Genomic DNA, 15303 nt, shown 5'->3' on the forward strand with positions numbered 1-15303 from the left:
TTAATGAAGAAGAAAATTGTCTTGCTTTTCTATAATTTTAAAACACTAGTAAGAGAAAAGGAGGTTTAAAAAGGCAGAGATTGGCTAATGGCTATGCTTCCGTGGTCCTCCTCCCAAGTAGGAGGGACGATGGGTGTGCAGAGGTCAGTCTGTCCAACAGTGGAAACTGCCCCGGAGTCCCAGAGTCAGGTCTTGGCAATGACTGGTCAAAGATCCTGGCCAGTATTGGGAAGGGGTAAAGGCCCATACCATGGATTGTGAAGCTAGGGTACACAGACATTTTTTCTCAAAATTTCTGACCCAAGCAATAGTAGCAGCCAAGCCAATTTTTTACACTCCCTGAGAATGCTGTGCTAGCAGCATGCAGTGTCTACTGGAGAACTAGGAAAGTGAGCCCCACCACCTAGTGGACACAATCACTATAGCATAATCTTTCACTCAGGAGAGTTTGAGATGTTTTCGTGCCCTGTAATGACCAGACTGGAGAATTTCCAAGGTGGAACTTTCTCTGGCAGAATTCTTGGGCCCTGCCAAATGGCCCCACAGCACTACCGGGGTGTGTTAGGATTTCTGTTCTTTTAGTGGATCATGCTAAAAAGTGGCCAGATCTAGATAAGCAACAAATCTTTACAAGTTTCAGCATGGATATCTAAGTTTATATTTATTTTCTGGCCTTGTAAGTCTGTGTCATTGTGAAAGAGAAGATTGTTTCCAACATCCTAGCAGGAGCCCGTAACTGCCAGACGGCAGGATCTCCACACACACCTCTGCACTAGCTGGGAGGACCTGCTCATAGTGCTCCTTCAGGAAAAATTCAGATCTACTGAGGTTGTTCATCATTAAGAAGAAGCAAGAAATACCAACATCTGTGTATATATAGCAAATATATTTCAAAATCTATTTCTTATTAATCATAGTACATTTCACTGGTCTCTCGGAAATGCCTCCTAGAAGAAAGGTCTAAATCTCTAGCGACCCTTTACTAAAATAGGGAGGAGCAGGGTTTCTTTTCACCACACTGAGAGCAAATGCCCCTGACATGACTGAAAACAGATCAGAAGAACTCAAACTTCAGAGACTACACATCACGATTACACACGGTGTTTGTAAAATACACAGATGCTGCCTGTGAAGGGGGTGGGCAGGGACATGACTTGATCCTCATCAAAAAGTGAGGTCCCTGGCATTGTGAGGCCATGGTCCGGAAACAGCTTAAACATGGGCAGCTCCCCACCTGACCCTGCGATCTACGCACCGGGTAGCCGTTGAGGGGCTGAAAATACAGGTTTGTGTCCGTGATGCACACGTGTCCAGGATTAGTCACCAGAGGCGTCACCATTTCTGCTTTGCATTCCATGTGCAGCTTTTCAGAAATGTTTTGGAACCTGAAAATAGATTTTTCAGCAAAAGTAAGAAAAATCAGAAATTGATCTACTTTCTAGGTTTATCTAAGGGAGCTACAGTGTGACTTTCTATGACATTTGTCTAAACACTACATTTAATATAAGAAAAATGGTAATACAAATTGATTGCTTAGATAAAACTGACTGTTTAGAAATGGCATGATAAAAACTCATTTTTCAAAGAAATAGGTGAGATTATCTACCACAGAAGCCATGACAGACAAATAAATAATACCAAATAACCCTTAGCTAAACTCATTCCCCCCAAAATAAATAGGCCTTGAAACTATTCTTACATTTAAATTATTTCCTATTTTTCTGTCATTATTTTTATCATCCTATAAACTATTTTGACGCAAGTGGCATTTATTTCACACTACACTTTATAAGGCTCTGACTACATAATTATAATTACTTGAATTATAATACATTTGAGTAATTGTATATTCCTTTGTATATTTTTGAGTATATCCCTCTGTGAATTTACTGCAGAAAACCTCTGAAAAATGATCTCTTCACTACCCACTCCTAAAATATTTAATCAACAAAGTCCCTTCTCATTCTGCTTTAACTGATTTAAGAAAAAATAAGGGAAAACAACCAAATCATCAACATTTTAAGGCAATTACTGAAATAACTGGGTTAAAAATAAATCTCTTTATAAGTGACAGGACAAAAAGATACAGAGGAAGATCTCCACCTCAAGTTAGGATGGGAAAGCTATAAGAGACTGTTGAAGCTTTCACCCTAACAACCAAAATGAGCTGGATATACTGAACAATCTTCATAGCTTTTTAAAACCGACTGGAATGTTGAGCATGTAAAGCAACCTAAATGAACATGATTGCAAAAAGGAAAGAAGAGATCAACAGGTGAGTGGCAGGAGGAGGAGCAACCTATGATAGAAGTGAGTAAGGGCTGCAGAATGAAGAGAGATCTTCAGGGAAATGGAAAGCCAGAGTTGAGACTGGAGAGCAAAGAAAGCTCCCCAGAGATCCAAAAATGCTGTCGACTGAGGTGCAAAACAAGGGAAATCTCCCGCAGTTCAGAAACCCGATGGCTCAGTTATAAAGCACAAAGATACCTCTAGAATCCTTCAAGTGCTGAGATCCCAAGTCCTATGGAAGAGAAAGTCTTTATCACTCCCTCAATAGAGTTGTAGGCAGTGTTGGCTTAAATTTAACCACAGGTGCAACAAAGTCTTAATGCAGCTCAGTGACAGATTTGATTGACAGAGCCTCCCTGTACAAGTAGCCTGACAGAATAAGAGGTGGCTTGACCACTTCTGGAGGTAAATATTATTTAGTTCGGTCTCAACACTTCCTTTTTAACAAACTGCTCAATAAAAAATTACAATACAATAAAATTATAATACATAACAAAGAAGCAAGAAAATATGACTCATGCTCAAGAGAGAAAAGACTCTATAGAAGGTGTGCCAGACATTGGATCAATCAGAGGAAGACTTTAAGATAACTATAGTAAATATGATAAAGGATCAAGAACAGTCTAGGCATGTTGGCTCACACCTGTAATCCCAGCACTTTGAGAGGCCAAAGCAAGAGGATCACTTAAGCCCAAGAGTTTGAGACCAGCTGGGTAACATACTGAGATACCATCTCTACAAAAAATAAAAAATTAGCCAGGCATGGTGGCATGTGCCTGTGGTCCCAGCTACTCAGGACGCTGAGGATCACTTGAGCCCGGGAGGATGGGGCTTCAGTCAGCCATGATTATGCCACTGCACTCCAGCCTGGGTGCAGTGGGTCAACAAGAACAAAAGATGGACAACACATGTGAAAAGACAGAGTTTCAGCAGAGAAATAGAAACTATGAAAAAGAACCAAACGGAAATATAGGAATAAAAATGTTGATATCACAAAGAATTAACTAAACAATCTTAACAACAGACTGGATGCAGTGGAGGAAAGGTCCAGTAAGGCTGAAAACAGGTCAATAAAAAGTGTCCTAACTAAAACAAAACCAAAGGAGAAAAAAGAATGAAAAAAATATATAGGAGTGTGTATCTGAGATCTGAAGGAATATATTAAACATACTAACTTAAGTATAACTGATTATAAAAGAAAAGACAGAAAATAGGACAGAGGAAATGGAGAAGAGAATGGCTGAGAACTGATGAAAGATATCAGTTCATAGATGCATGTTATTCTGAAACTCTATGTGACATAATAAAAAAATATATCATTTGGTCTCTGCTCCCAGTTCGTGGCACAGAGCTCCTGAAACTTGTGTAATTTCCCGAGTGACAGAGGTGTTAGGTCCATCTTTTGTTCTAATATTTGGTCTTTGGTCGTGATTCCTGACATAGACCTCCTAATCTCCTGGAATTTCCTGAGTTACAGAAGCATCTTTTGCTCTAATGAGGCAACTGTGTATGGGATCCTGGATGGGTGCTGGTCACCAGAATGACCAAGCCCTGATGAGAGGCTTAGAGCTTTTGGCCACACTCGCCCTTTTCAGCATAAGGTAGAGAGGCTGGAGACTGAGTTAATATTTGACTATGCCTATGTGACGAAACCTCCATAAATACCCCTAAACTATGAGGCTGGGAGAGCTTCTGGGTTGCTGAAGACATCTATGTGCCAGGAGGGTGATGTACCCTCACTCCACAGGGACAGAAGCTCCTGCACTCAGGATCCTTCCTTCCAGATATCACCCTATGCATCTTCTCATCTGGCTGTTCATCTGTACCCTTTATCATGTCCTTTATTATCATAATAAACTGGTAAACATAAGTAAATATTTCCAAGTTCTGTGAGCCATTCTAGTGATCAAACCTAAGGAATGTGTTGTGGGAATCTCTGATTTATAGCTAGTTGGTCAGAGCACAGGTGACAACTTGGATTTGTGATTGGCATCGGAGGTGAGGGGGGCAGCCTTGTTGGACTGAGCTCTTAACCTCTGGGGTCTGTGCTAACTCCAGGCAGACAATGAATCAAATTGTAGAATACCCAACTGGTGTCAGAGAACCCTTTGGTATAGGAAAAAGCCCCACAGCTGATCACTGAGGTGTTCTGTGTTGACAGCATAGTAGGAATTTCCCCATCATACACTCTGAAACCCTCAAGCAGGATGAGCACAAGAAAACCACATCGTATATAGGGAACAGCAATTCAAATCATGGGGCTCTTCACCGGAAACAATGGAATGACAATCTTTAAAGGGGTAAGAAACCTGTCAACCTAGAATTCTATATCCAAAAACACCCTTCGAAAATGAAGGTAAAATAAATATCTTCTTCTTAGACAAAGCTGAGAGAATTAATCTCTAATGGATCAGCTTGTAATGAACACCACAAAAAGTGTTTTAGACTAAGGAAAAATGATACCAGATGAAATACTAGATTTGCAGAAAGGAAACAAGACTAGAAATTGTAAACATCTAAATATCTAAGTATTAAAAATATTTTTTAGTATTTTTAATTTCTATGCAAACACATATATGTATCTAAATTCTTTAAAAAGCTATTGATTTTTAAAGCACAAATAAGAATACTGTATTGTGGGTTTTATGGATTATGCATAAATTAGCCACAAGATCAGATCATAACAGGCAGGAGAGGCTAAATGGAAATACATTGGAGTAAGGTTCTTGTATTGGTGTAAAGTAGCATGAAATGATATTATCTGAAGGTACACTCTGGCACGAGGTACATATTGTAATCTCTAGAATGACCACTAAAAATAACACAAAGTGCTACAGCTAAAAAGTCAATAGAGTAGATAAAATGGAGTACTGAAAAATACTAGAATTACCGAAAAGAAGGGAGAAAAGGAGGAGCAGAGGAACAAAAAAAAAATGAGACACCAAGAAATAAATACAGACACAATGTGTGCCACATAATGATGTTTTGGTCAATGACACTGTATATAATAGTGGTCTCATAAAATTATAATACCATATTTTTACTCTACCTTTTCTATAAGTAGATACATAAATACTATCATATTATAATTGCCTATAGCATTTAGTACAAGTTGAGTATTCCTTATTCAAAACACTTGGGAGCAAAAGTGTTTCGGATTTTGGATTTTTGAATGTTTGTATCATATCGGTGTGCCTCCCTAATCACAAAATCTGAAATCTGAACTGCTTCAATGAGCATTTCCTTTGACCATCATGTTGGCACTCAAAAATTTTTGAGTGCATTTCGGACTTTTGGAGCATTTCGGACTTAAAATGTTTGAATTAGGGACACTCAAGTGGTACAGCAAAATGCTGTGCAGGTTTGTAACCTAGGAGCAATAGGCTATACTGTATAGTCTAAGTGTGTAGTAAGCTGTACCATTCAGGTTTGTATAAGTGCACCCTATGATGTCCTCACAATGACCATTGCCTAACGACACGTTTCTCACAACATATGAGGTGGGAAATTAAAGAAAAATAAAATTAAAAAGAAAGAGAAATAAGTTTTCCTGTATTAAGCTGACTTGTCTCAGAGGCAGCAACAGGCACAGCCCAGACCTAGGAAAAGTCTTGATAATATTATCTAATGTGCTCTGAAGACTCTCCCAGCACTCCTTTAACATAGGGAGAAGAAAAACAAATTTTCCTTTGTTTTATGGAATGAGTTTACAGATTCCTCTTCTCTGTAACTAGTGACTTCAAGTATTGTTTTATCTAAGCAGTAGAGTGACGGTCATGAGCCTCTGAGCAGGCCTGAGTTATGGCCACCTGGGTGCCATAGTGAAGGTTATAGGATAAGCCTGTGCTTAGGCAAACCTGGATAATGGACATCTGGGTTGCATAGCAATGGTTATGTGCAATCCTGAGTTATGAACCTGTTACGATTTGATTATCGGTCTTTGTCCTGCCTCTGTATCCCTGCTTTCACACCACTGTAAGCTTGCTTCAAAAGCTGGTCCACCCCTTTGGTGAAGTGTGTATAAAAGTCAAGTGCTGTCTTTGTTCCAGGCCCAGTCATTTGGACGCTGAGTCAGCTGGGCCTGGTGCATTCAATAAAAGATTCTCCTGTTTTAACCCAAGGTCCCTCTCTCGTCCTCCTGAATCCCACAACACATATCCCTGTCATTAAGTGATGCATGACTATCCTAAGATACTAGGCTTAAAACCAGCTAGTGTATAATTATATAATTATAAATTATCTACACATTCTTATTGAAAAGCAGAGATTGTCAGAATGCATAAAAAGCAAGACTCAACTATATATTTAAAGTATACATATTTTTTAAAACAGAATAAATACACAGGTTAGTAGTAAAAGGGCAAAAAAAGATGTATCATGCAATCACAACACATAAGAAAACTGATGTGGTTACTTTAAAGGAAGACAAAGCAGGCTTCAAGAAAAAGACTATCACAAATGAAGAGGGACATTTCCTAATGATGAAAGAATCAATTAAGAAGACATTACGCATCTTAATGTATATGAATCTAATAACAGAGCTTCACAACACAAAATGCATAAATTGACAGAAATAAGAAAAGAAATAAATCACCACTGACAATTTTAACATCCTTCTCTCAGTGACTGATAGCACAAGTCAACAAAAAAAATTAATGAAATATATTTGATCCAAATGACCATCAACCAGTTGGACCCACACGGCACTTATGGAATACTATCTTCAACAGCTGCAGAGCTCACATTCCTTTCAACGGCATGTGAAATGTTCACCAAGATAGGCCATATGCTGGGCCATAAAACAAATCTGAACAAATATCAAAAGACTGAAATCACATAGAACATATTCTCTGATCAGATATTAAATTATAAATCAGTACCTATAAAATATCTACTAAAAATGTCCAAATATGTGGAAGTTAAACATACTTCTAAATTACCTATGGGCCAAAGGAGAAACGATGAAGAAAATTACAAAATATTTTTACATTAATGGGAACAAAAAACATATCAAAATCTGCAGAATGTTGCAAAAGCAGTGCTTAAAGAGAAAATTATAAGTTTAAGTACTTCTATTACAAAGGAAGGAATAAAACTGGTGACCTAGACTTTCTTCTTAGAAAGTTACAAGAATAAGTTTAAACCCAAAGCAAGCTGAAGGAAGGAAATCATAAAAGTAGACATCAACTATAAGTAAAGTGAAAAAGCAGAAAAATATCAACAAAGTCAAAATGTGGTCATTTGAAAGATTAATAAAATTGGTAAGCCCTGGCAATACTGATTTTTTTTTTAAAGAGAGAAAACACAAAGTATCAGCATAATGAATGAAAGAAGGGTAGATACTACAGATGCTGCTGGCATTAAAAGGACATTAGCAACTTCATATCAATACGTCTGACAATTTAGATGAAATGGACAATTTATTTGAAAAACACAAGTTACCAAAACAGGAACAGAAGAAACAGACAAATGGAACAGTCCTATGTCTAGTAAATAAATGGAATCCCAAAGGACACTTTAGACCTAGATGGCTTCATCAATAAATTCTATTAAAAATGTAAGGAAGAAATAACAACAATCCTACACAAACTTTTTCTGAAAACCGGAGATAAAGAAAACCTCCATACTATTATGAGGTCAGCATAACCTGTACCATACCTGACAAATACCTTACAAGAGAATTACAGAGCAATATCCCTCATCAATATAGATATAAAAATACTAGCAAAGCAAATCCAGTAATATGTAAAAAAGATAAGATATCATGTTCTCAAATTAGATTTAGCCCATGAATACAAGGTTGGTTTAACATTGAAAAAAATCAATCAATGTAATTCAAAACATTAACAGAATAAAGAAAAAAATATGATCATGTCAATGAATGCAGAAAAAATATTTGACAAAATTCTATACCCATTATTGAAAAAACTCTCAGTAAACTAGGAACAGAAAGGAATATTTTCATTCTGTTAAAGGGCAGCTATGAAAAACCTACAGCTAACATCATCTTTGAATGATGAAACCTTAAGCCCTTTTCCTGTAAGATCAAGAATGAGGCAATAATGTTCATTTCCACCACATCTATTAATAAAACTGTGCAATGAGGCAAGAAATAGAAAATAAAAGCCATATGGATTTCTGTGAAACTGTCATTATTCACAGATTAAATGATTATGTACATGAAAACTCCATGGAATCTAGCAAAAAACACTCTAAGACTAATGAGTGAATTTAGAAGACTCATAGTATACAAGGCCAATTAAAAAAAGAACTGTATTTCTATGTACCAGTAACAAATAGTTGGAAAATAAATTTTCAATAGTATCAAACAATCAAATATCTAGGAATATGTCCAACAAAAGATGGCAGCATCTACATACTAAACAGAACAGGGATTCTGAGTGGGGCATGAAAGAGAAATCTGTACTATCTTTTGGTCTGTTCTTCTTAAATCTACAATCATTACAAAATAAAGTAATTTAAGGAAGACTCTTGGGGTAGAAAAGGGTAAATTTTTAATTCAGGATGGATTAAAGACTTAAATGTTAGACCTAAAACCATAAAAACCCTAGAAGAAAACCTAAGCAATATCATTCAGGACATAGGCATGGGCAAGGACTTCATGACTAAAACACGAAAAGCAATGGCAACAATAGCCAAAATAGACAAATGGGATCTAATTAAACTAAAGAACTTCTGCACAGCAAAAGAAACTACCATCAGAGTGAACAGGCAACCTACAGAATGGGAGAAAATTTCTGCAATCTACCCATCTGACAAAAGGCTAATATCCAGAATCTACAAAGAACTCAAACAAATTTACAAGAAAAAAACAAACAAACCCATCAAAAAGTGGGCAAAGGATATGAACAGACACTTCTCAAAAGAAGACATCTATGCAGCCAACAGACACATGAAAAAATGCTCATCATCACTGGTCATCAGAGAAATGCAAATCAAAACCACAACGAGATACCATCTCATGCCAGTTAGAATGGCAATCATTAAAAAGTCAGGAAACAACAGATACTGGAGAGGATGTGGAGAAATAGGAACACTTTCACACTGTTGGTGGGAGTGTAAATTAGTTCAACCATTGTGGAAGACAGTGTGGCGATTCCTCAAGGATCTAGAACTAGAATTACCATTTCACCCAGCAATCCCATTACTGGGTATATACCCAAAGGATTACAAATCATGCTACTATAAAGACACATGCACATGTATGTTTCTTGTGGCACTATTCACAATAGCAAAGACTTGGAACGAACCCAAATGTCCATCAATGATAGACTGGATTAAGAAAATCTGGCACATATACATCATGGGATACTATGCAGCCATAAAAAGGGATGAGTTCATGTCCTTTGCAGGGACATGGATGAAGCTGGAAACCATCATTCTCAGCAAACTATCGCAAGGACAGAAAGCCAAACACCACATGTCTTCACTCATGTGGGAACTGAACAATGAGATCACTTGGACACAGGGCGAGGAACATCACACACTGGGGCCTGTCGTGGGGTGGGGAGCCGAGGGAGGGATAGCATTAGGAGAAATATCTAATGTAAATGACGAGTTGACAGGTGCAGCAATCCAACATGGCACATGTATACCTACGTATCAAACCTGCACTTCTGCACACGTACCCTAGAACTTAAAGTATAATTTTTTTAAAAGAAGGGGAAATTTTAATATGAAGCTATAAGATGATATTATGATTTTATATTTTTAATGATTTTATATTTTATTATGATTTTATTATATGATATATTAGATGATATTATGGAATTATTGCTAATGGAATATGATAATGGTATCAAGGAATGGAGGATATCCTTCTAACAAGTACCTGCTGAAGTACTTATGGGAGAAGTGTTATGATACCTCAGAATTTAGTTTCAGATGGTTCAGAAAAAATATATACACATATATTATACATATAATACAAACATACACATTTATACATACAAATAACACACACAGAGAGCAACAATGTGAGTAGGAGCAGGCATGACTTAAAGAAAATTTGGCAAAATGTTAAATTAACATCTGGTGAATCATAGGGGATCTGCCTTCATTGTATTAGCGTTTCAACTTGTGACAGTTTAAAATTTTTCAAAATAAAGAGTATTAAAAATAGTTTTCCTTATATTCCTGTAACAAAAAATTATCTCCTCAGAAATATGATGAAAGCTTATCTTAGCGGAAGTTTACCTTTTTTTCTTCTAGAGAAAGTATACAACACTGTAATATTTCATTTCATATCGCAAAAATCCCTTCCCCCAAATTCTTTAGCCTAACATTTCAGCAACTGGATACATTAAAACGTTCACAGTGAACTATTTTTTAAATGAATGTCATGCTGAAGCCCAGAATTGAAGTCTAAATTGCTACTTGGAAAAATGACACATTCTAAGTAGGTCAGAAGAAGCTAATTCTTCTTATTATTATTCCCTTTCCTTTCTAAAATGGAAACTATTCTTCCCTAAGCAATTCACTTACCTAATATATCCTGCCAGTATAAAAACGGAAATAAAATTAATGCTATATAGTGAAGCAGAGAAAGAATCAAACAAACATAAACACAAAAAACACATTACTGGCCAGATGGCTTTACTGGCAAGTTCTTTAACACATTAAAATGTAGGGTAAGGGTCAAGATGACTGATTCCCGAATCTCACAAAGGTAGCAATAAAATAGAATATTACAAATTACTCTCATTTATAAACATAAGCTTCTAGCAAAAGCGTAGCACATAATAATCCATAAATAAATGAACCTATTTAACCAATACTTTCTGCTTTGTCCTAAGGATGAATGATTACAGAGGTAAAAATCAAAAATAAAAAGCTAGTGAATAGAGACTGAAAATAATTCATAGATAAGATTTTGTAAATATAAAGAATCTAAATATACAGTTAATGGAATTGGTCATAGAGTTTAATAGGGTTGCTGAAAACAAAATGAGTACACTAAAACCTATTGCATTCTATATATCAACAATAAACAGAAAATGAAATTTTAATAACATACCATTTATAATACCATCACAAATATGAAGTACTAGGAATAAATAACATAAGACAGGAAAGACCTTTATGAAGAAAATCATAAGGAATATATTAAAGGGGACCTAAATAAATAGAGAGAAGACTATAGATTCACTGCAATTACAATCAAAATTCCAGCACAATTGCTTTTATGGAAATTGACAAGCTGATTCTAAATTCAGATGGCAGTGCCTAAGACCAAGAATACTGAAGACATAAGTGAAAAAGGAAAATAAGGTCTGGGGCCCTGCACTACCAGATATCAATAGTTACCATAAAGGTATAATAATTAACTTAGTGGTACCAGAGACAAAGATACAGACGAATCGCCTAAATCTCCTTGATATAAGGCAATAAACAAGTAAGAGAATGGGATAATACAGAAATGTCATCTTTGCACAAAATGTATACTTAAGAAAAGCCAAGAAAGTCAATGAAAAAACCATTAGAACAGTAGAAGTGTACTCTCTTGGACCCTATAGAGCACCATAGGTAGGTACTTATTGCAACTTGAAGTCTCAGGAAAGACCTTCTAGAAGAACTGAGAGCACAGCTGAAATAAGAAGAATAAGCAACAGCCAGGTGCAGAGAAGGAGGATGAGTTTTCTAAGCAGAGGGAACAAGAACAAAGGCTCAGAGGTAAGAGACAATGTGGCACAACAGAAACTGCAGGCAATGCAAATAACTAGGGCACAGAATTCAAGATGCATCATCAACGACTAGTAGTAAATAAGAGCTAGCACCTAAGAGTCTTGGGGCCGTGTTAAGGTGTTTAGGCTTTATCCTGAAGGCACTGGGGATGGGGGCGTCTTGAAAATTTTTATTTTATTTATATTTTTAATGGCCTTTTATTGTATCACTTTCTCTTGGCAATATGAAATAATCCAGGGAATTTTAAGGTGTATGGCTGTAAAAGACTATTTGTGTCTTGGTATAGTAACCTTTGATATTGTCAATGAAAGACAGGCATTTAAATTAACTGTTATTGAAAACTCTTTTGCTTGTTACTGTTCTAGGAGCTGGTTGGTGGGCAATAATCATGTTTGTTTTAGGAAGATAACTTTGTGGACCATATGAAGAGGCTGGAGGAGAAATAATTCCAGTTAGACCGAGGAGAGCTAATGGGGGTCTGGGAAAATGCAATGGCAGTAAAATGGAGAGAATCCATTAATTTCATTCACTGTAATATACCATACTCTGTGGATGCAAGAGGCCAGACAAGTTCCTACTCTCAAAGACTTAATTTTTTTTATTATCGTTTAACTTTTATTTTAGTTTCAGGGTACATATGCAGGTTTGTTACATAGATAAAATATATGTCTTGGGGGTTTGGTGTACAGATTATTTTGTCACCCAGGTAATTGGTATCTGATAGGCAGTTTTTCGATCCTCACCCTCCTCCCTCCCATCCTCCACCCTCAAGCCGGCTCAGTGTCTATTGTTCCCTTGTGTCCATTTGTACTCAATGTTCAGTTCCTACTTATAAGTGAGAACATGCGGTGTTAGTTTTCTATTCCCACATTAATTTGCTCCAGCGCCATCCGTGGCCTCCAGCTCCATCCAATGTTGCTGCAAAGGGCATGATCTCTTTTTTTATGGCTGCAAAGTATTCCACGGTGTATAGGTACCACATTTTCTTTTATCCAGTCTACCACTGATGGGTATTTAGGTTGATTCTATGTCTTTGCTATTAATATTTTGAATAGTGCTGTGATAAGCCTACGTGTGCATGTATCTTTATGGTAGAACAATTTATTTTCCATTGGTTATATATGCAATCATGGGACTGCTGGGTCAAATGGTAGCTCTGTTTTAAGTTCTTTGAGAAATCACCAAACTGCTTTCCACAGTAGCTGAACTAATTTACACTGCCACCAACAGGGTACAAGCATTCCCTTTTCTCTGCAACCTCACCAGCACGTTATTTTTTGAGTAATAGCCATTCAAAATTTACTAAATTTTTTAAATAATAGCCATTCTAACTGGTATAAGATGGTATCTCATCGTGCTTTTGATTTACATTTTTCTAATGATTAGTGGCATTGAGCATTTTTTCAGATGTTTTTTGGTTGCATGTATGTCTTTTTTTGAAAAGTGTCTGTTCATGACCTTGGCCTACTTTTTAATGGGGTTGTTCATTTTTTGCTTCTTTCGTCTAGATTCTGGATATTAGACCTTTGTCAGATGCAAAGTTTGCAAATATTTTCTCTCATTCCCTGGGCTGTTTACTCTGTTGATAGTTTATTTTGCTGTGTAAAAGCTCTTTAGTTTAATTAGGTCTCATTTGTCAATTTTTGTTTTTGCTGTAATTGCTTTTGTGACTTTGTCATGAAATCTTTGCTGGGGCCTATGTCCAGAATGGTATTTCCTAGGTTTTCTTCAACAGTTTTTATAGTTTTAGGTTTTACATTTAAGTCTTTAATCCATCTTGAGTTAATTTTTGTATACGGTGTAACGAAGGAGTCTAGTTTCAATCTTGAAGAATTTTAAACGGGCAGGTGATATGATCAAATAAGTTGTTTAGAAAGGACATTTTAAAATTTATTATTTTTATTTTTTGAGATGGGGTCTCACTCTGTCTGGAGTACAGAGGCATAATCATGGCTCACTGCAGCCTCGACCTCCTGGGCTCAAGGGATCCTCCCACCTTGCCTCTCAAGTAGCTGGAACTTCGGGTGTGTACCACCATGCCCAACTAATTTTTTTTTTTAGATGGAGTCTCGCACTGTCACCCGAGCCGGAGTGCAATGGCATGATCTTAGCTCACTGCAACCTCCACTTCCCAGGTTCAAGCGATTCTTCTGCCTTAGCCTCCTGAGTAGCTAGGATTACAGGTGCCTGCCACCATGCCTGGGTAACTTTTTATATTTTTAGTAGAAACAGGGTTTCACTATTTTGGCCAGGCTGGTCTTGAACACCTGACCTCGTGATCTGCCCGCCTCAGCCTCCCAAAGTGCTGGGATTACAGGCATGAGCCACCGTGCCCAGCCTAATTTTTTAATTTTTAATTTTGCAGAGACAGGATCTCACTATGTTGCCCAGGCTGGTCTCAAACTCTGAGCTCAAGTGATTCTCCCACCTTGGCTTCCTAAAGTGCTGGGATTATAGGCCTGAGCCACCGCACCTGGCCCTTAGAAAGAACATATTTTAAAACAATGTCAGGTAGAGGGAAGAGAAGAAAAGTGGAGAAAGGAAGATGGAGTCAGGTAGGTGAAATAAAGCTGTGCTAGTGTTCTGGGTGGGAGGTGACGGTGGCCTGAACTGAGGCAACACAATGTGAAAACACAGAAGCAGAAACCGAAGCATCTAACAGACCTTTCTGACTGACAGACATCAGGATGGAGAAGAGTTGAGGAAGCCCTAGAGAGTTCTCCTGCACTGAGGCTGAGCCATTCTCTAAGACAAGCAGGTTTTGGGTGAGACCAATGATGACAGCAGGCTTGGATTTGCTGAATGAGGCATACAGATGAAAATGTCCACCACTTTTCTAATTAGGAAAGATCATTAGAAACTTACCTGTTTTTGTCAAATGATGTTCTAGCTAAACGAGACTGCAAAATAGCTGTTATCTATTAAAACAGAACCAGAAAAAGTACGAATATAAGTATTTATAAGTAAAATATCAATACAAGTTCATTGACAATCAAAGACAGACATTGTTAAGAATACTTACCATGGCGGTTTGGTCACCCAATTTGTCAAGGCAGGATGCTCTGTGAAGCTACAGTATCATAAACAGACATGAATTTACTTTTTCTCTCAGATGATATGAAGTATTTCTTTAGAAGCAATGAGAAACAGCAATCATTCTGTTAACAGTCAAGATTACTTCTGATATACCTATGGCTTCTTCCTAATATATAGTTTTTAAACTCAACATTTTAAGTCAATCTGCTACATATTTAGAAAACAGATGATGATTTGGGTAAGGTATATAAATAAGAAATTTATAAAAACAGT

The 15303-nt window shown here is 37.0% G+C and overlaps 1 protein-coding gene across 5 annotated transcripts in view; it reads right to left on the bottom strand.

Moving 5' to 3' along the window:
- The window catches only part of NSMAF (neutral sphingomyelinase activation associated factor), a 79075-nt gene that overhangs the window by 24833 nt on the left and 38939 nt on the right, over positions 1 to 15303 (bottom strand). For all 5 annotated transcript variants that reach the window (XR_008626399.2, XM_008975465.6, XM_008975464.5 and 2 more), the window contains 3 exons: positions 15017 to 15064; positions 14860 to 14912; positions 1256 to 1385 (listed from right to left, as the gene is read on the bottom strand). Coding sequence is in view for 4 of the 5 variants with exons in the window: in XM_008975465.6 (XP_008973713.2) it covers positions 1256 to 1385; positions 14860 to 14912; positions 15017 to 15064 (231 nt within the window). In the remaining variant the exon portion in view is untranslated. The remainder of the gene's footprint in view (positions 1 to 1255; positions 1386 to 14859; positions 14913 to 15016; positions 15065 to 15303) is intronic.

The sequence above is a fragment of the Pan paniscus genome, chromosome 7, assembly GCF_029289425.2.
Source record: "Pan paniscus chromosome 7, NHGRI_mPanPan1-v2.0_pri, whole genome shotgun sequence".
Lineage (NCBI taxonomy): Eukaryota > Metazoa > Chordata > Mammalia > Primates > Hominidae > Pan > Pan paniscus.